The following is a 21,100-nucleotide window of genomic DNA, read 5'->3' on the forward strand; positions in this document are numbered from 1 at the left end:
TACTTTTTCATGGCTTCTTTTTACAAAAACTCTTCGAACGAACTTTTAGTTTACAAAGGGAAAACCTGTAAAAATAAATTGCCCACCGAAAACGCATCAAAAGACGTCAAAAACAAGACCGAGCCTAACATCTGCTTTGAGAGTATTACGTCACCGCATCATGTGTACGCACATATTTGGGACGAGGCACACGTCGTATGAGGAAGGGGGAAGTCAGCTGGTGAATTTTTGCTAATTTTCCGCGGAATTTCTCACATATCTGGGCGGTAAGCTCGTACAGTGTATCATCATAGTGTTCCTTAGAGTATGTGGTGTGTTTATAGTCCTTGCTTTGTTGTGGTGTCCCGGAAAAGATGAGTGTTTTGAGGGAGACTCGTAATGAGATGCATGCGCGATGGGTGTGTGCGTGACCTAGCGAACTGAACATGTTCTTGACGATTGAGCTATTCATGTCTGCAGAAACATTAGATCGTGCTCGTTTCCTGAAAAACAGAGCGTATGGTGAATCCTAGAATGTCTCTGTATCTTTGTCAAATATATACATTTAGATGTACAGGAAATTGAGTTGTCACAAGGGGATTCCTCGTTCAAAACAGATACCGGCATTTTGGCCTGCGTCGACATGATCTGATGTTTGATACTTAACCACTGTGACTGTGATACTTAACTCGCGTATCATGATATTTTGCGAGATGAGATGCGTACATTAATAGACTAGTGATAGAGTTCGGATGTTGAAGTTGAATGCACTTCATACTGCATAATATTGATCTGTTATTTGTCTGTTTCAACAGAAAAGGATATTCAATTTTTGTTTATTTTTGAGAACAGCTGAAAGATACTGTTATTTGATTGTTAATGTGTTATTCCCATCTGTTACAATATATACCAAATGGCCTGTTGCATCTGGTCTTTCATGTGTATTTCAGCCGTACATTGTAACATGAAGTGCCTGTAAAACTAATGATAATTATATTGCAACCAATTCTTTTACCTGAAATTATGTAAATCAACCTAAAAATGAAGAAGTGTATCCCTCTGCTCATACGTACTATGAGGGTCTGCATGCCTTTTTCCGAGAAGCATAGTGACTACTAGTGAGAAGTTTTGATTCTTCCCCGTTAATTGTAGTTGGTCCGCCCTAATTCAATGTTAAGCGTTATGGTCTGCTCTTATTCTGCCTTAGCGCCAAGCACATTATTAGTAATAAACCTTCTAGGTTATCCCAATGGTTATCGTAGGCAAAGTCGAACAGCCAGATTGCCCAAAAGTCACAATGGAGTGTCTGCTTGTGTCCGTTTCTGCATATTAGTTTTGCCAGATGAAATGTCCCATGAACAGTAGTAAGTGAACAACTCATTTAATTGAATGAGTCATTCCCAAAACATTTATAAGATCAAGTTAATTCACCCTTAGCGTTGCTGGTCCTTCTGAATTTATCGTTGCTGGCCCTCCTAAACTGTTAAGTGTTACCAGGATCCCCCCATGCAGACCCTCATACTTTACATGCTTATTTGGCAGCAGATCAAGACTGAACTTTTATGATGAGCTTTCAGTAGAAATAAGCGGATTACTGCCAGAGACCCAGACAACTTGTTTTTGAGTCTTTGGAATCGAACCAGTTTATGGGGTAAACTTGGCTAGAACCTTGTTTCTTGCAGCCACACCCAAAACCTTATTTTCTACATTTTGGCAAAGGACCTGATACATACAGTACACAGATGTCCCATTTTTAAGAATAAACATGTTCTCCCTGGGCAATGGCTTAAAAAGTGGGTTAGATTATGATGATACATTTAGTTTTATACCCAGATTCTTTCGAGAACCCAGCTTCTGGAACTAAAGATCCCTTTATCTAACACAAAGGTTCATGGTCCTAGGTGTCTGAATCAGGTCTTTTAAGGAACAATGTATATTTAATGAGAGCAGCTTACATTGTATGTACATACGGTCTGTGTAGTTTGCCAGGAGGCAGATTTTGAAACAGGTTAAACAACTTCTCTGTATAGATGACATTGTTTGATCTTTTCCTAACTGTTAGGTCTGCATGAATGCAGTAGCACCAGTCAGTCTGGAGGGCGATGACCAAGAAATAACCACGGCCACCACGCGCTTGACCAGCAGTCACCAACATGCAGCAAATGGACACACAGCTGTTAATGTAGCCAACGGACACTCTGCTATCACTGTCGTAAGCGATGACGAACAGAGCCCCTCTAGTGAGGGCAACCCTGTCGCAAATGCTTTAACAAATGCCTACTGCGATAGCGTAGAAAAACTCCCACAAGTCATCGAAGTTTCTGGTCGAAGTCGTGACGGTGGACCCGGTTCAGTGATGTTGGGTGGGAAGGTGTGGTTCGTGAAGGACGGATGCGGCGTGACGTGTGCGGTGTTCACGTACCTGCTCGTCCTGTATGCAGAGTTCGTGGTGATGGGAGTTATCCTGTTCCCCTCCAACAGCCTGGTCTACAGTATCATCAATGCAGTCATCTTCAACTTCTTTGCATTCCTGGCTGTCGCCTCTCATGTGAAGGCCATGTTAACAGATCCGGTAAGTCTGTGATATTCAAGGGTCTGCATGCCAATATTCTTGAGGTGCAGTGAGCTATTTAAAAAAAAATTAGCTATTCACTAAAGGTTGTCAATGACTTACTTGTGAAATGCAATTGTAGCATGTTATCAACGTTATTTTTATCCCACCATGCAGACCCTCATATATATTTGCTGCATCTGAGAGGATGAGTTTGTGGTTATACTATAGCCATCCACATCCATCCATGCACAATTTTAGAAACTCTTGAGCTGATAGCTACGGTACAATACGAAACGAACATCAATATACCCTTTGTGTCTTGTTAAGCTGTACATGAAAATTATATTCTTGTGATAACAGAGCTGCATTTTTGTTCAGTGATATATGCTGTGCTTGATTTGTTATAATGCACTGTACAAACATGTACATGTATATTATACAGGGTGCAGTACCTAAAGGTAATGCTACCAAGGAGTATATTGAGGGACTTGGGCTGAAGCCAGGACAGGTGGTCTACAAATGTTCCAAATGCAGCAGCATCAAACCAGAGAGGGCTCATCACTGCAGGTCAGTTTATTTTTTATTCTGTTTACAGTATCTTCGTTGATTGACTACTGCATAGTATATATATGTAAATCCTGATGATAGAATAGCTTACCTTTGATACTTGTTCTACTACTGGTTGCACATGTATTCATACTATGGGTGAAAAGACAATATATTACAAGCTTTCCCAACATGTATATATATATATATGTAATTAGCCTCTGTTTGAGAAAAAGAATGACCCAGCTATAAAAAGCCTTTGGAAACTATAGATCAATCCGATGATGAAAAGACCCACAAGGAACCAAGATAAACTTACTTGATTATGAGTTGCATTACACAGTGATGTCAATCAATGCAGTGATAGCCACTCAAATTTCTGAAATATCAATATCAGCTTTTTGTTTTGTGAATTTAGTGAGTGCTAAATTTCATTGTGGAGTTGATATAGAAAATTATCCTTCCTGTCTGTGTATGTTTTTGGCAGCTTCAGGCCAAAGGAGCTTAATGTCATCATTCATCAATAATAAAGTCTCTGAAGTATGATGATGCATTTGTTTCAGGTAGACCATTGTAACCCTCAAGGCAATTTAGTCTAAATGGCACATCATCATTGCCCCATTTGAGACGTATCTGATTCTATATTCCCTTATATGGAAATGTGGTATTTTAGCAAAAGTGCTTTCAGACTCTTTGAAAGCACTGAACGAGAAATGGGGCGTACAAATGTTATCGCTGTGTCATTGATGTCAGAATTCTTTTCGAGGTACTGTAATAAAGCATGGTAAACATAGCATCCTTAATGGCTAGCTGGCTAGAGGATCCTTAATGGGAATAGAAAGCTTAAAGGTTTTTGATAATCAGTTCCACCCCCTCTGGCAAGGTAGGCAGGCTTCAAGAAAGTGCTTTTATATCTACATTAGAACCATTAAGAACTTATATAGGAAGACATTTCCAAAAGGCTTCAGGTCATGACCTACTTTTTCTGTGTGTACAAAATGCCTAATAGTATGCTAAGTAAGGGTAACTATTAGTTGATTCAAAATCTAATCTTGTTTCAAATTTGGAAAAAATGTTAAGCTGACATTTCTTTTATTTAATCACAAGAAAGAATTAATTGATCTGTCAGAACGATTAACCAGAATGTCACTTGTTACTTGTGTATGTGTATGTGATAATCTGTAGAAAAACTGTCAGGATTATTCATAATTTATATTTCTGCTTTTGTAGTGTCTGCAGAAGATGCATTCGTAAGATGGACCACCACTGCCCCTGGGTCAACAACTGTGTGGGAGAGGGCAACCAGAAGTTCTTTGTTCTCTTTACTGTGAGTCGCCATTCACTACCTGCTTGTTGTCTTAATTAATAGACTGATCCCGACTGTCCATCACAATTAGCAGTTCTGCTAATGAGGGAGTGGCAATTAGTGTTTTTTTATCAATGAGAGAGTGTCTGCTTGTCAAATATTTGCATTTTTATGTTTAAATGGAAGTGGGCAGGGCTATGGGATTTGTCAGTTGTCTATGGTAATTCCGATATGACCATGTTTTAAAGCATTTCAAATTTAGATTAAAGTTGATATGAGGTATACCATAACACCAAGTGATACTGATACCTTGTATGATACTACATGATAGTGATACGTTGCATTAACATGTAGATTTGTAGATATTTAGTGAGGTATTATGTTACAAGGCCTGTCCAAATTTGGGGTTTCTGTTGCAGATGTACATAGCAATCATCTCCCTGCATGCCCTGATTATGGCTGGCATCAAGTTCTTCGGCTGTATGGACTCACAATGGGAAGGTAGGCCAACAAACAGTTGGGGGACCTGAATGGGCAGTGATTTGAGGCCATGTTAATCTGAAAGTTATTTAAATGTATTGTTTAACCCGCATAATAGTGTAAATTTATGTAATTTTGCGGTGTGGTAATTCTTCAGGGAATATAAGGGTAAACAAAAAAATGCAGATTTTTAAGATTTTATAGATAATGTGAAGGTATCGTATTTCAGATATGTTATTTAATTTTGAACATAGTCATTGGTTTTGTCTTATAGCTTACAGCTGAAGTTTTTAAGACTCCAGTTTATATATCCCTTATGAGTCAAATGTGTTCTAACGGTAGCCTGCATGTGTTTTGCCTTTTTTTCCTCTCAGCAGAATGCAGCAGGTTCTCTCCCCCGGCCACCATCATCATGATGATCTTCCTGGTGTTTGAGGGGCTGCTGTTTGCTATCTTCACTGCTGTCATGTGTGGGACCCAGCTGCATGGCATCTGCAACGATGAGACTGTGAGTGACTCTTGTCAATCACAAATACATCAGATATACTGATTACGTCTATCGTATTAGCTCTTTGCCACCAAGTACAAAAGGGGCATCCTCATTAGATACATTGTAGCTTTAAACAATGCTGCAGCTCAATGGGCTCTTGACAGGTCGTTCAGGATTATATAACCAACTGATGCCGCACCACGTGCCTTTGAAGCTGGTGTGTTAAGCCAAAGGGTGGCTATACCATCTATACAAATGCAGACAGATACATGCATGTAAATAGTCATTGTTCTGTGACTTGTGAAGTCAAGGATGATGCCTTGTCAATCTGCTATCAAAAGGATATACAGTCAAACCTGCCCAAGGCGACCACCCGGCGGACCGAGCAAAAACGGTCGCGATGGACAGGTGGTCGCCATGAAGAGGATTCCACTCACATGTTTCCAGGTCAAGGTTTTCAAATACAGTACGTAAATGGATGGAATATTATGTGAATTTAGACAGCATGAGCCCCACCGGGTTCAATTTCTCATTGACAGAAAGAGGCTACAAAAATTAAATGTTCCGTTATCGTTGTGATAATTGTACACCGCTACATCGTGTACACATTTTCGTAATAATTTTGACTACAAAACAATGCTTGCCTCGATGGTGTCGCAGCGCCTTCCCGCATTCACACGTTACATTAAATAGTACACACACACACGCACATCAACGAAGTTTTAAGGCCTAAGACAAATCCCTAGAAAACACCTGCTGGTCCCAGCCTTTTTTGGGGCGCCGACCGCTGGATAAAAGGGTCAGAAAGTTTTCGATCTGACAACTAAAGATTAAAACGGAACGGTGATTTCGTCACGCTGCGCCGCCAAGCTCTGGCGACCGCATCAAAAGGTAAGTCAGTGTATCAGAACGCCCAGCGTCCAATGAAGGTTTGTGAGATTCATAGAAATAAAAAGAAAAAAAGAATCTTAATTTTCGTCAATAACTTGAGTATTCGTAAATGTTCATACACAAAAGCATCGTGTTTTAGAAAGGTTAGCGGTACGCCAAATCCAGGCTGCGCCAAATCCAAGATGGCGTCGGGCCCGAGGAACAACATTTCTCGCCCGATGTTTTGCCCGCCGCGAAGTCATTTGTCGGCGGAATTTAGTAAGACACAGACACATTTTTGTTGAAAATACAAGATATAGATAGTCATTTCTGTGAAATCTGACTTTTTGACGCCATGCACTACGTATTCGTTTTGAAAATTGAGTTTAAACTGAACTGAGTTTGCGGTAAACTATAAGATTACGATAGGCACAACAACATCACAAACATTTGTCTTTACAGTGTTTATAGGGGGAACGTTTTATTAGAACACTTCATGGAGGAATCGATGCTATAACATTACTATTCCATATATTTTTGTCCTTATTTTGTCCTTCAAAGTCTTGAAAACATTTCCGTGAAATCCGACAGCAAAATGATCCGATGTCACCACAAGCTTGAAAATTAGGCGGCCGCCATGGGCAGGGATTGTGCTCTGTGCGGTCCCGATTTGTGGCGGTCGCGTTGGACAGGTGGTCGCCTTGGGCAGGCAGCTTAATGCTTGTGCCTATGGGGAAAATTTTCGGGACCGAGAAAAAGCGGTCGCCATGGCCAGGTGGTCGCGTTGAAAAGGTGGTCGCCTAGGCAGGTTTGACTGTATGCTGAGAAATAAATGGTGATGAAGCTTAAGGGAGCATAACGTTGTCAAGAGGTCCAAATCAGGAAAAGTATTTGAATATTACAGAGTTACACAGGTGACAGTATATGTGAGAATTTACCCATTTTTTGTCTTGAAAAGATTGGTGTTTGACAATACGGAATCGTCATGAATTGGTGTATATATTTCAGCAGACCAAGTGTACCCAAATCCAAACCAATGTGGTGTTTCTGTCTTCAGGGAATCGAACAACTTAAGAAGGAGTCTCCGTCTTGGGAGAAGAAAGGGAAGTGGATGAGCATCAAGGCCGTGTTTGGCCACGACTTTTCCCTGGCGTGGTTCTCCCCCTTCAACCAACCCGACATCAACAGTGGCAAGAGTCCGCCCTATCTCTACCATGTCTAAGACATGCACTCTTCACACCTATCGTTTGATGCAAGGTGTCTGCTTAGGGATGTGGAAAAACAATGTACTACAATGTTGTAATGAAAAACGGTTGAAATTCTGCATGACTGGAAGTGGGTCACTTACTGAACATGTTAGAAATATTGCACACCTCCAATGAGCTTGTCCTTTCTTTATTTCATTTTTGAAATGCATTCCTGGTCCAATGTATGCCTTATGGGCAGCATGCATAACTTTACATACACTTCTATGGGTGATTGTGGTAAAAAGTAGGATTTTTAGTGTAAATGTGATGAATATGTAGCAACAGTATTGGTGATCATAGCTACACTTTATAAATGTAGAGCAATTCATGCAGGAAAATTTGCAATAGTTTTTCTGTTAAGGTAATCTTTGGCAAGATATATTCTGTTACAAAGATTTGGACACCATGCCTGTAGTTTTATAGTGCCATACTTTTGTTCCTTAATTTGCAGTAATATGGGAAGATATGAAACAGCTGAAATATGCAGAATATACTTCTGATCCTTATGTACAAAGATTTTACTCAAGCAAACTAAATTTGGACGTCATGATATATGTTCATACGTATTTCCAGAACATACATGTAGCATTGACAGAAAGAAATCATCTCCAATTATGATAGACTATGATTTTCATTTGATAATGTATGTTGTTTGTGCTATTTTTCTGTGTACTGTTACTTTCTCTTCATTTTTAACGAGAACAAATAGATCCAATGTAACATGCACCATCAAGAACTTGTGAAGAAGACTTGTTTTTAAGCAAAGCTGGTAGATTGATACAACTTTTGATATGTCTGAAATGTAAAAAATACTTGCGTGGTCTGCACAGTACTTGTACTTAAAGCACTTCTAGCTGACAATTTTATAGTAGCTGTAGTGGTGATTCTGGACATCTTTATTAAATTTCGTAAATAGATGTCAGAAAATCCAGCTTGAAATGATAATTATATGCCCCAATGCATCGATAAGGTAAGGATTAGATGGTGGATTGTTTAAGTATCAGGAAAAGAATTGAACAATTGCACAACTGCTAATAATCCTTGAAAAGCAAGGGCTAAGCAGTGTCTAGAATTGAGAGTAAGGTGAAAAAGTTTGTACAGGAAAGCTGACAGATAAAATAGACCGCATTGAAATGTGCACATTTTTTGGCTCATGTAAATGTTCACATTATAATGTGCTGCCAATCTCACATGATCGTATTCTCTACTCTGTCCTCGACTCTCTGACGTAAATCTACCTCTGCACAGTGTTGTCTTCAAGAAGCGGCAAATTCCAGCTGCCTTTGTGTGTAGCTAATCTTCTTGGGTTCATTCCATTCAAAAGGTGGGAGAGCAATGTGAGGGAGAGACACTTTTTTTATTACCAAGCCCTCTAGTCATTTTTGTCAACTGACTCAATACTAATTTTAGAAATTCATTGAAGTTACATACTACTACGTTTCTCAAGATTATTCACACGATCATCTCATCAATCTAGTCAGCTTTTATATTCATTGCCCTCCACTCTTTCCAAATGGAATAAGCCCACACAGAAGACTTCAAGTACTCATAGTCCTGTAGGTGACAGTGTAGCATTTCATACCGTATGTTAAGGTTGTTTGCAAGCTTGATCTTAACATACCTGTACATATAGACTGTAGCTGTTGTGAAACTCAATGTGACAAGCATGGCTCTACTAATGCTGTAAAAGATCAAATTGTACAACTTGCAAGTGATCCGAGATTATAAATGAATGGGGTAAAAGTGTAGCCTTTGTGACTGATACAGATCATGTCAATTGTGATTACCAGTACCAATCTTTCCTAATGGAAGATGTTTGTAGTTTTTGCATATCTTCTACTAAAGTATGAAACATCTGGAAATGTCCTGTGAATTCCATTGTACATGACTAGTACAGTATACTGTTACCGTGTGCATTGTCCTTGATGCAATGTAAGGAAACTTTGTAAGGCCTAACTTTTTAATGCTTAAACAACTTGAAGTCACGTAAAAATAGAAATTAGCTTAAAACCAAATCTCTACTCCTCAAAGAGAACTCAAATCAAGTCAGTCGATTCACAGACTATAAAGTTCAGTCAAAATGATGGAGAAACCTAAGCTATTGAAGTACAATTTCCAAGGCAGTTGCAACAAAAAAGTCACTTAGCAACGCAGATAACTCATGGTAATTGTAATGGAAACAGTACAAAACACTATCACGTTCCTGGAAATATCATGTGATATTGTTAGAACTTCTGAAGTGCGGATTCCTGATTTTCTTCACTTCAGATTTTCTTCATATTCATGTTCCAAAATTTACAACAGGCAGAGCTCAAGAACCAGAAATCAAACTCGTGAGGATGTAAGTATATTGAACAATGTACAGAAACTTAACAGAAGATTTAATGGGATATCTTTGATTGTGTAACTGTCACAGACTTGAATAAAGGACTAGGTTTGGAAGCTTTGGATTGCCATGTACATCAGAAGAATTTCTTAGCAGTGGTTTGCTGAAAACATTTTTGAAAGTATTTAAGAAATGACACTATTTTTCACTCAGTTGTTAGCAAAACAGGATTCCCAGCAATAATCACTCTGGAACCCTTTTTGCTGTTCCTTATACCAGAGTTTACCAATATTCTGCTAAATGCTTACCAAAAATTCCAATGTACAGTATTGTATACTGTAGGCAGTGCTTTTTCATGCCAATTACACTGAATCAAATAATTGTAGAACAAAAGTTCCATTTTTTTAAAGTGTAACATTACTGAGGGTGGGTAATGGTTGGAATGTGCTGTGACATGTGAGGTATTGGGTTGTAAACTTTACTACAAACTGTAGGTAAAGCTTTCCAAGCTGGTTAGTTTTAAATTTTTTGAATGTAGCTCGAAACGTACCCAGTGTGTCAAAATACACTTTTGAGGCAACATACATGCTACTTTTGGGTTCTATTCCTTTGATACGGTTGAATACGACACCTGATGAAGTCGTTCGTTTTTTTCTTCTAGACTCTTAACCTGGTTCACCATTAGAAATTTGATGCATTTGTAGAGTGTTAGATGTTAAGGATAAAAGTAGCAGATGTGTACTGTATCCATTGAATATCAATGATGTACCGTTCTGAAACTCTCAGACATGAAATACACATTCGTGCAAAGGTGAAGGATTGTACATATGATTTGAAATGTTGCGGCAGGTATTGTAGTTTTTGCATAATGACTAAATGAGATGACTTTGGGAAAAGACAGAACAAGAAATGGTCAGTACTTGATATGTTTGGAGATTCTGTCTGTCATCAACATATGATACGGCTTCAATAAAATTTCAAAGATATCAAGATCTGCTCTGCAGTCTTTAATTGTGACGAGGTGTATGAAACAACTGGCAATTTAATGTAGTACTTCACAGGGTGTCAGTGATAGTGATCACCTAGTATACCAAAGATCTCAAATAAACATCCCATAGGTAAACCACATACAGGCACCCATGTATCTGCATGCATTTTGTTACATAAATAGTGCAAATCAGTTGCTAAGTGTGCCTGGTGCAATGTTACATGTATTTCCCACATTTTGTCACCAGAAATCATCACTAGGTTGGGTGCAACTTTCAATTCATTGCCTTCTGTGCAATATATATCATTTAAAGAGAGCTTGAGCCTTACATCACCAATTGGGGAATACAAAATAATCTGTACCTAACAGTAGTTATCTACACAATATCTGCACAAGATACTACTGAAAATGAAACACACACAAAACAGTACATTCTTGTTTCAATTTTGTTCAGATTATAGAAGCAAAATATATCAATCTCTAAAAGAAGGGTAGCAAATATTTTGTACAAGTGGAAATCCAAACATGTAGAGGATATGGTACCCATTGAACAATAATACATGTGCAGTTACTTTTCACCCTATTTTACTTACACAAAAGGTAAATATTACAATCACCACAATCAATGTTTTATTCCCAGGGACTGGATAGTTCAATGCTGAAAAACATGTAACTGTATTTAGCATCTGCATCTTACACTAGTTACAGGCATAATGTAAACACACTATCTTAACAGTAAATTGTCTTCCTGTACAAAAAACAGTGGCTTATTCCAACTTTCTACATCTGCCAACTTATGCCTACCAGCTCAATTACATGTAGTATATCATCCCTATATTCCAGTACTTTTGAAAAACAATGCAAATTCTTTAATTTCCAGCAACCTAAACCTATTCAATAGCAATGCCATGATAGAACCCACCATACTATATCAAAGATCATATCAAAACTAACTACACATAGCTGTATTTGCTTACATAATACATTTGTATTGTATAATGCGTGTACGCTGAAAAACATTGTTGTCTACATTCTGTACAAATTTGCTTTAGCTTTGCGTATAAGAATCTCTTCTGACTGACAGATTTCTCAGGTCTTTATTGCGAGCTTGCCAATTTACTTCTTGTTTTTCAACTCCTCAAACCTACGCGTTAGATCATCAAAGTCTACATCGTCACCCCCGGCAGACGCGCCACCAATCGTGTTCCCCGGATTGGGGAAGCTGTTTGACGGGACACACGGTAAGTCCGGTAGACTGTCCATGTTCGTGGGTGGAGCACTAGGTGCAGGTGGCATGGGCATGTTCGGGTTGGCTGGTGGAATGTACGCGGCAGCATTCGGTGGTGGATACGCAGGATCGTTGGCCACTGTGTTGTATGGTGGTGCCTGAAGAAAGAAGGTAACAAGTTCTACATCTAAATGTAACATTTTCTCAAACTTAGAAAAGATTAAGAGTTGCTGCTTTTCTCAAGCTGATTTAATAGTTGCAGTTGTACCACATTGAGCACATAAGCATGATGATGAAGCAACTGTAAAATGCTTTGATATGATGTGAGAAGCTTTGTTTTGAGCAAGGACATTATACATTTGTATGTCCTTGATTAGAGGTATAAAAAAACAATGCATTAGCCAAGGCCAATTGATTATGAGTATCTATACCTCTATCTAAAATTGATTGAAAAAAAGCTTTCATTGAAAATGATTAAAAAGCAGCCAGACGGGCGCTTGAAATTTCTGAGTTTACAAATGTATTAATCCAGTAGTAAAGATTCAATTTTATTCCTCTATATCTAAAATGATTCAGAAAAATGTTAAAAAAAACCTCCACCACTTTAAGCATGATTCAGAAAAATGTAAAAAAAAAACATCCACCACTTCAAGCACTTCACAGCGTACTATGGACTTACAGGTGTGGAAGGTTTGCCGACAGGTGGTTGGGTGGGGAGTGGAGGAGGCTGCTTGGCACTAGGCGCCTGTGAGACATAGCACTGTATATGTCACTATGGTGATAGAGCAAGCCATGCACTATGGTTCTAAGCAACATACTAACAAGTGCACACACACACACACAACAGTAGATGGTAGACAATAACATTGTGATAAGGTTAGCTGGGCCACATGCATGTGTTTGTGGGGGAGCAAAACATGCACACACAATGAAAAGTGTGATGAAAGAATTTGTGAATTTTGGGCAAAACTAATGATTATGTACTGACTAAAACTCGTTTGGCAACAATTAAAGCTGGGTTAAATGGATACCCCCAATGGATAAATAGGCCAAAATAATAAAACAGTCAATAGTTGTAGTGAAGTCTGCATCATAAGAGAAATTTAGAATGATGTTCAAACAACAAAAATAAAATATCATTATTACATGCCAAACATCAACATTAGCATGTCCCACTTGAACATTTGTTTCCACGCGTTACTGACCACCATCTACCATATTCCATGCATCTTTCTTTAGTCTAGGCAGCAAAACTTACACCGCCTTGCTGTCCAGGTATGGTTGGTGGGTAGGGCAGGTTTGTTGTGCCCTGTGGTAGTGGTGGGGAGGGAGGCAGTTAGTTGGTGGGTGGGTTACAAAGGGTGAGCTCTAAGTTCTAGCAGTAGGGAAGGCTTGTGATGTAAAGTGCTGAAGATACATTGATACATCTATGCTTGAAAGGGTATTTTGTATCATTGGCTGCAACAAAAAATTCAGCAGTGCAATTCAAATTGATGCACCTGTACTACATGTGTATTTTTTAAAGTAAATCACATATTTGAGCCAAATGAGTTCTTCCTATGTGATTTAGAGATCTAGATATGGGTCTACCTGGGACAGGTCTCCATATAGCAAGCCAGGCTTGTACAATAAATGGAGTAGTGCTGTTAGAAAGACATTCAATGCAATACACCCTGTACTTAACATAATAAGGGACATTTCAACATTTGACTCAGTTTATTCTACAAATTGCAAACCAATGAGCATCATTGACTATGTTGATTAGACCATTCAGATTAAGACTTGCATTGTTAATATTGAGTTGATGATTTTGTACTTGTTGTATGCAAACGATTCACAACTGATGTTACTTTCAGCGGTTGGATCACAGTTTTTGATATGTAAATTGTCCCATGTTGAAATTGAACACACATTTCTATCAATAATGAGCACACAAAAAATGATTGACAGATAACGCCTTTGCCACTTTATCTACAGGGTTGCAGATATTCTGTTCTATGCATCTCTGGGAAACCTTAATGATGTCTGCTAGTGGTGAAGGGAAGCTGTCATATACTGTAAATACATTTAAGTTTGTGGTGGTTTTATGTTCGCAGTTTTTGCAGTTGGCCTCTTCCCTGCAAACTTAAAAAAACACTGTGAAAATGCTTGTTCTGTCTGCCCCCCTACCCCATCGTTTTAACCACAAACTGAAACACATTTACAGTAAAAGCAAAGGGTTGAAATGAGGAGGGGAGAAAATAAGAAAACTGGTTAGTGTTAATATGCTACTACTGTGCCCACTAAGCTCTGCTGCACCCAAATCCCTGCTAACGTTCTCCACACCTGTGGTGCCTGGGGAAGGCCGCCTGAGGGCCCTGCCAGCCTGCCAGCAGCCTCAATCTCCTTCTGATAGGCTTGGTAGTCATCTGGTGTCATCCTAGGACCCTGTATTCATCATTACATTACATGTGTTAGGGTCTCATCAAGTTGGGTGAAGGTGTGTAAGGGTTTTCCTATTTTCATCATAACCTTAATTGTACATGAATCTTCATTCTTGACATGAAGTCTATGATAATTGAGACCACAAGATAAGCAGTCGAACACAATGTGACACAAAAGTATATTTCTCTTTGTAAATACATTTGTACTGTGTATAGCCATTAGTGTAAAAGAATGGTGCCCTGTAATTGAAGAATGTTTCATAAAACGTTTTTGTTTTCCCCCATTCCTTCACAACTTGATGAAACCATGGAGGGGTTGAGTGGAGTCATGGACATGTTAGCTTATGGGGTAGCCCTGCCTCAACCATCACCAAATATGTAGATCTCCTTGGAAGCCATTCTAAGTTGTACTATGCATGATATACTTGCTCATGCATCTATCTTAACTTTCCCTATTATTAGAGGTTGCTTTTATGTAATAGCACAGTAGCATAAATGCAACTTATGTATGATTTCAAACATCAACATTTCTGAAGTGCAAATTGACTGCTAGCTTTATTCAAAAAGATGAAATGATAGTTTTGCCTATGGGAAAATAAAGATAGACGCATTATCTAACATTAGTAACAAGCTCAGAATCCACTAGTGGGCACTACACTTGAATACTCAATGACAGAAATACCTGTGGGGGTGGATAGTTGAACGGCTGGGGGGCAGGGCCCTGTGCAGGGAGGGGGGGTGCAGGCATGCCCCCACCACCACCGCCGCCGCCTCCAGAACCACCTGGCCCCCTCTTGTCGTTGATGTCTATCAGCAGTAGGTCATCCGCTGACATGGGGATTTCTGCATCCTGAAGCCGAAAACAAAACAGCCATTCAATAGAAGATAATCACAATACAATACAAAATCCTTCCAAAAGAGGCATTTAGGCTGATTGGAGTTAAATGAATAAACAAAGGCTCAAACAAACCAACATATACTCACCATCATAACAGTAGGGTCAGGCTCAAACGGAACGTTGTTGGCCTTTGCAATCTCAATAAGGTACCGTTCTACCAGGATACGGGGCGGGGCCTGCTCACTCATCTTGTGCATCAACTGTGATAACAATAATCACACAACAGCAACAGTTATTGAATTTTTTTCACATTTCACACTCACAGATGACAGTCGAGCTGAGCATTTCTTTCAGACAAGAATGTGGAAGGTTATCAATGAAGATAACTACTAGATGTGGTAGTTACCTGCCAGTTAACTTCAATATTAGACTGATATAAACAATACTGTTGTCTTCATAACTGAATATACATCAAAAGAATAAACCTTTCAAAATAGTTTTACAATACCATTGATTAAAAGTTTAACAGGTGATCTCATTGGTTAGACTTACCCTTTCGTTGACACTAGCAATCTCATTGCTACGACACAGCTTCCCAAACTCCTTGCCATACTTTGCACACAGTTGATCAGAGACCTGTAAGTCAGCATTGAAAGATATCTTTATCAGCTTGTGCAATAGAACTTGTTGCAAACCATTGTGACAACTGTTTTGGTCTGCTCATTTACTCAGTCATTTCAAGGACATTATATCATTTAAAGGAAAATCTGTGAAGTGCGTTTTCAAGTACTATTGCACTAGCTTGCAAATGTTTTGTAGTCACTGTTTAAGTGTATTTCATATAAACTGACATTTTACACAGCATCGTGTTTTACAGTCATATCAAAGAATACTAGTAGTACATGGTTTTAACATCCTCACCACTTTCAACTCTTGGACTTCTGTGCTCATGCGAGGGGCTGCCCAGATCAGTGTAGACACTGCTTCCTGAAGACCTTGCTCTACAGTTCTGAAAACAAGATGATAGACTAGTGAGCTTTAGCTATACCTAAATATGATAGCAATTAATTCAGTTTGGAAATTGAAAACTCAATGTCAGACTGCTTTTAACTACTGCCAAATGCAGAGGGCACCACAGCATCCTTCTCAATGTAGTTTCTGTGAGTGTAAAACACTACTTACTTCATGCTCTCGATAAGACCAAATCGGGCAAGAAGCAGATCACAGTACATCTCGATCAACTCCATAGCCTCGACTAGGTAATCTTCTCGGATAATGTGCTCCACCTGGTGACAGATAAGTGAATAACATGTCAATCACATAAATTAGTAAGGTATATATTTAGTGTCTATACATACAATAGAAAGGAAAACAACACACAAATTCCAGGCAGCTGTTTCAGGAAGAAATCTTTACAAAACTAGTAATCACGTGCCCACAGCACTTGGGTCAAATAGCTGATGAAGACCGAGTGATTCGGTCAAAAATTCCAGTGAGTGAAATTTTTTGAGTTGGAGAATAGTTTATTTCTCATTAGGTATTTTACCAACTCAGATGAACTTTTATGCCAACCAGTTTTTATCAATCATGATCAACTACCCACCCTTATCCTGGCTCTTTCATCTTTCCCATTGGCCAGGTACTCAGCTATCTCCTTGCGGGCCTTCTGCGCAAGTTCAGCTAATTGGATGAAAAGAAAACAGCATTTGTTAAAGATAAGTGTAAATAAGTATATTTCCTAGACATTTTATGATCCATACTTGCAGACTTCATTTCCACTCTCCAAAAAGGCAAAACTGTTGAAAAGAAAGATGAGTTATCTGTACATAATACAGTACTACAAGTAAGTTGTAATTATTAAGACATTTAGTTATATGACATTAAGACATTTAGTCATAGCCTGGAGTCCAGCCTTATTAGCTTCCGTCCGCTACCCAAGCTCCGCTCCTTGCCAATATTGACGGAAGCTAATAAGGCTGGAGTCCAGGCTAATTTAGTTATGTGAAAAAACAACCACTCTATCTTTCATGTAAGGAGATACCATTACAGTGCAATTTACACTTAGAATGCAGGGCTCGAAATAGTGGGTGCATGTGCACCCGTGTGCACCCAAAATTGGAGTTGTACACCTAATTTTTGACTGTGGGTGCACTGGTGCACCTAGATATTTTTGTACTCTATAGGGTAACGGTTCTCTTGTACACTAGCATACAGAATATCCTAGAAATGTAAGTATGAAAAAAAAGCAATATAACCTTTTCTTGTACTTAATTTGATGTATTGCTTGGTTGAAATTTGAAATCCATATAGCATTACAGATTGAATTCTTAAGAGAGGCAGTAGAGTCAAACTTTGTTTTGTTGACATTCAACTTCATTTTATGTGAACTGGTGCACCCAAATTTTTTTCTGTGCACCTTATTTTTTTGGTTGGGTGCACCAGCGCACCTATTTCCAAAAAAGAATTTCGAGCCCTGGAATGACATGCATTCAGTCTATGTACATTTAATGAAGCTAATCTGGCACATTGTTTTTAAACAGAGATACTGCAGTAGTAGTAACATTGTCACTTATGTGAAACTTTGGAAAATATACTTGCTTTTCTTTTTCTCCAACAGCTTTAAGCGGTTGACGCACAAGCGGAGATTTGTCTTCAGCTTGTTTCCTCTGAATCCGGTGCCAAACATTGTGCTGTAACGTTACACAGGTAATACAAAACAATCTTTAAACATTATCAAAAGAGGCTCTGTCATCAAGTAGCTCCTGATAGATACATGCATCTCAACAAGTCAATATAGAGCTATTAACCATCATTTGTTCAACACTGTCATATATTGCTGTATGGAAACGATGCAAGATCATTACGACATATATGCAATGCACAAGTATACAAGTCATGTGAAATTACAGTAAAATCAATCCATACTTTTACACGTCCTGTGTATCTATTTGAAATACATTTCTAGCCTGTACATAACGTTATACTTGATTTGCTAAACCTATAATTTTTCAAATTATGTATCAAACAGTCATCCATCAAGGCCCAAGGAGGTTTAATATATAGTCTATATAACCTCCTTGCAAAGTCCAAGCAACACAGCAACCAACCTGCTAACTTAAAGGTCCCATAGTATAAAGTATTGAATGTTCATACACCTTTAGGTAGCTACTGCAGTACCAGGTACAGGTATCACTGCTGATCAGCAAACCCGTGCTGTTGTGAGTCATGATCAGCTGAACTTCTAAAGGCAAGCAAAAATTCCAAGGGAGCAAGCTAACGTTCTAAAAACATCGATTATTTTTATGGGTACTATACAGCCAGCAAATGGTCCTCGTTCTGTGTGACAGCACCTTACCTTTAGTCCCTGGTTCCTCTAAGTTCCAAAGAACCAATGCAAGCGCACGACTTGTTTCTATCAAAGTTATCTAGACTGTAAAACTCACCTGTTTCTGTGTGTTTTTGTACTGCACTTCTGCTGCTCTGAGTCTATTTCCGGTTTCCGTAGTGCGCATGCGTCATCTGGCGCAGTCAGCATCACATGAGTCACATGACTGAAACGTCATTTGCTATATTTGGAACAGACTGGTCTCGCACCAACGTTCGACATAATATTTTGAAAATGGCGGCGTTTATGTCGTGGCACGTATGACGCACGCAAACGCTGACGTTTCCTTTACCAACCGAGTCACTGCGTGAACTGTCATCCGGCGTGGAGAAGGAAGTAAACGTTCCGTTTCAGTGACAGTGAACCCGCGCGAGTTGGGCTGCCGAAAGGATGGATTCGGCACCGTTTGCGTTTGTGAAGCCACAGGCTCATTCATCCCAGAACAACAAGAAGGCAAGGACACATGGCGGTGGGAACGACTCGACACTCAACGCCATGAGACGGTCTCAGCTCAGCAGAACCAGGAGCGAGACGAGGATTTTCGGCCAAGTTCAAGGGTTTCAGAAGCCGAAACTCAACGACGTTCCCCTCAGCAGTGCCAAAATTACCCAGTTTAAAGCCATGGAAGAACGTGGAAGTGGAGCTGCTCAGCAAGGGAGACTGTCTGCACAACAGAAAGCTAAAGCTTTACAGGTGAATGTTGATCATCACGTTCAAGTAGAGCCACATCTAAACCACAGAGCATCTTCATATCATGACTTCAGCTACTCTAATCCATCACAAGATGCCCATAATTTTCAGACACGGGTTCAACCTACACCGAACTCCATGTTTTCATCCCAACAGGCCACAGTCATATCAGTTCCCGATGACTTCAACAATGCTCCAGTTGACATCACCATAGCCAGATCGGCTAATCCGCTAGTACCTTTGAGTACAGCAATAGCCATACCACCAGTGCAGAGAAGTAGTATCGGTGTACAGTGCACTGACGATGAAGAACATTTGCAGTCAGAGATGTCTGGGAACCTGACCTCTGAGATGAACAGAAGTACATCAGAAGTCGAGCTTGGAATACAAAGTGAAGTAAACAAGGAGCTGAAGAAGCTGCTTGTTGCATCAGTGGGCAGCGACTTGCAGTATCAATTTGAGAGAATGGCCAGGGAAAAGGCACAGCTCTCAGTGGACCACGACAATGTTGTACAACAGCACGCAGACCTGTCAGAGGAAGTGGAAAGGCTGTCCATCCAGTGCGACGTGTGGAGGAGCAAGTTCCTGGGGAGCAGGACCCAGGTCAGCCAGCTGATCGACCTGAGGAACGCCATCTACCAACAGTTCGGAAAAGCGCAGGAAGCCATTGACGATATCATGCAGGAGAGAGTGCCCATCAGGAAGGAGATGGTGGAGACATACAGGCTGCTGGACCAACTAGTAAAGGCTCTAAGATGGGGAAAGCCACAACCACTTCAACAGGCCGCAAACCCAAGGAACATGAAGGAACTGGTTCAAGCCAACCACAGGCTGGTGTCGGCTGTATCTGCACAGCTGCTAGGGAACATAAAGCCAATGAACTCTGCAAATCAGGAAACAGTAGAAAGTGGCATTGGTCTAACTACTGCAGAGGCTGCTGCGGCACAGGTGCTGAATATGAACTTTGACCTCCAGTTGCCCAGCCCAGAAAGTGCGGCTCCAGTTGGGAAGATGAGTGGCCGCTTCCACCCCCAGCATAAATATGAAGAGATCACTGTCAACTGTTGCGACAAGTGCAAGGGGGAAATCAAAGTAGTCTGAGCCATTGGGAACAAGTTTGTGTCATTACAAAATGTGCATGTAGAAACAGTCAGCACTCAGCAGGTCATAAGGTAGCCACAGTAAATTTCATGTGCTGGAAAATTAGCTTTTGTTTATTGTATTGTACGTAAGTTCTCTTCTGTTTTTATTTATTAAAGGGGAGTTGGCCATGTTTGTCAGTATTAAGAGGAATATGCAGTATGCCACATGTACTTGTAATTTTTTTTTAAAATCATTGCTTTTCTTGGCCTTCTGCTGTTGTGAAAGTTTACCATGGAAACCATCAACTTTTGTATATGATTATGATATAGTCAGGTTTGTCAACCCCATTGAATAGGGAAAGGTTTCTTCACTGTGATTGCTTCTTATTCATCATTGAAGGAGAGGTAGACTTTAGAGCTAGACCAATTACCAACATGATGTGACAGTGATATTGTTCCTATTAGTATTAGACAGCCATTGAATATTAATGTTCATGGAATATCCTTTCCACCTTGTAACAAGTTGCGGGAATACAATACAATTTTCTCCATTCATTGTGTCTGTGTTCAATTTTAATTATGTGTGTGAATGAATTTAAGGCGTGTTTGTCATAACGCTTTGTGAAGACAATGAGTAATTTGATTATTCTCTCTTACTTTGAAGTTAA

At 39.6% G+C, this 21,100-nt stretch overlaps 3 protein-coding genes across 17 annotated transcripts; 2 read left to right on the forward strand and 1 right to left on the reverse strand.

Moving 5' to 3' along the window:
- The first annotated feature begins 139 nt into the window (after positions 1–139).
- LOC136439026 (palmitoyltransferase ZDHHC3-like) lies at positions 140–10,788 on the forward strand. 3 transcript variants are annotated; one of them, XM_066434148.1, is made up of 7 exons: positions 140–266; positions 2,042–2,551; positions 2,976–3,100; positions 4,310–4,406; positions 4,805–4,886; positions 5,240–5,373; positions 7,283–10,788. In XM_066434148.1, the coding sequence occupies exons 2-7, from the start codon at positions 2,048–2,050 to the stop codon at positions 7,445–7,447; spliced, it is 1,107 nt and encodes a 368-aa protein (XP_066290245.1). In that variant the 5' UTR covers positions 140–266; positions 2,042–2,047; the 3' UTR covers positions 7,448–10,788. The 3 variants fall into 3 exon arrangements, with proteins under 3 accessions (XP_066290245.1, XP_066290242.1, XP_066290244.1); XM_066434145.1 differs by having other exon boundaries at positions 146–220; XM_066434147.1 differs by having other exon boundaries at positions 146–220; positions 5,243–5,373.
- A 259-nt stretch (positions 10,789–11,047) lies between these two features.
- Positions 11,048–18,852, reverse strand: LOC136439025 (IST1 homolog). 13 transcript variants are annotated; one of them, XM_066434131.1, is made up of 13 exons: positions 18,719–18,852; positions 17,874–17,965; positions 16,879–16,955; positions 16,458–16,561; positions 16,197–16,284; positions 15,828–15,911; positions 15,422–15,535; positions 15,120–15,287; positions 14,340–14,441; positions 13,605–13,634; positions 13,273–13,323; positions 12,694–12,759; positions 11,048–12,172 (listed from the first exon to the last, which is right to left on the reverse strand). In XM_066434131.1, the coding sequence occupies exons 1-13, from the start codon at positions 18,808–18,810 to the stop codon at positions 11,903–11,905; spliced, it is 1,338 nt and encodes a 445-aa protein (XP_066290228.1). In that variant the 5' UTR covers positions 18,811–18,852; the 3' UTR covers positions 11,048–11,902. The 13 variants fall into 13 exon arrangements, with proteins under 13 accessions (XP_066290228.1, XP_066290234.1, XP_066290236.1 ...); XM_066434137.1 differs by having other exon boundaries at positions 18,631–18,746; XM_066434139.1 differs by lacking the exon at positions 18,719–18,852 and adding an exon at positions 18,431–18,454.
- Positions 18,853–18,889: 37 nt separating this feature from the next.
- LOC136439023 (golgin-45-like) lies at positions 18,890–20,987 on the forward strand. Its single transcript, XM_066434130.1, has one exon. The coding sequence runs from the start codon at positions 19,051–19,053 to the stop codon at positions 20,449–20,451; it is 1,401 nt and encodes a 466-aa protein (XP_066290227.1). The 5' UTR covers positions 18,890–19,050; the 3' UTR covers positions 20,452–20,987.
- Positions 20,988–21,100: the final 113 nt, after the last annotated feature.

The sequence above is a fragment of the Branchiostoma lanceolatum genome, chromosome 7, assembly GCF_035083965.1.
Source record: "Branchiostoma lanceolatum isolate klBraLanc5 chromosome 7, klBraLanc5.hap2, whole genome shotgun sequence".
NCBI lineage: Eukaryota > Metazoa > Chordata > Leptocardii > Amphioxiformes > Branchiostomatidae > Branchiostoma > Branchiostoma lanceolatum.

Coding starts and splice junctions, on each gene's coding strand:
- LOC136439026 (XM_066434145.1), top strand. CDS start 161: ATGTGTACGCACATATTTGGGACGAGGCACACGTCGTATGAGGAAGGG. Junction 221..2,041: donor AGGAAGGGGGAAGTCAGCTG/GTGAATTTTTGC, acceptor CCTAACTGTTAG/GTCTGCATGAATGCAGTAGC. Junction 3,101..4,309: donor GAGAGGGCTCATCACTGCAG/GTCAGTTTATTT, acceptor CTGCTTTTGTAG/TGTCTGCAGAAGATGCATTC.
- LOC136439025 (XM_066434131.1), bottom strand. CDS start 18,810: ATGCTGACTGCGCCAGATGACGCATGCGCACTACGGAAACCGGAAATA. Junction 15,288..15,421: donor CTGACCCTACTGTTATGATG/GTGAGTATATGT, acceptor TTTCGGCTTCAG/GATGCAGAAATCCCCATGTC. Junction 14,442..15,119: donor TCAACTATCCACCCCCACAG/GTATTTCTGTCA, acceptor TGATGAATACAG/GGTCCTAGGATGACACCAGA.
- LOC136439023 (XM_066434130.1), top strand. CDS start 19,051: ATGGATTCGGCACCGTTTGCGTTTGTGAAGCCACAGGCTCATTCATCC.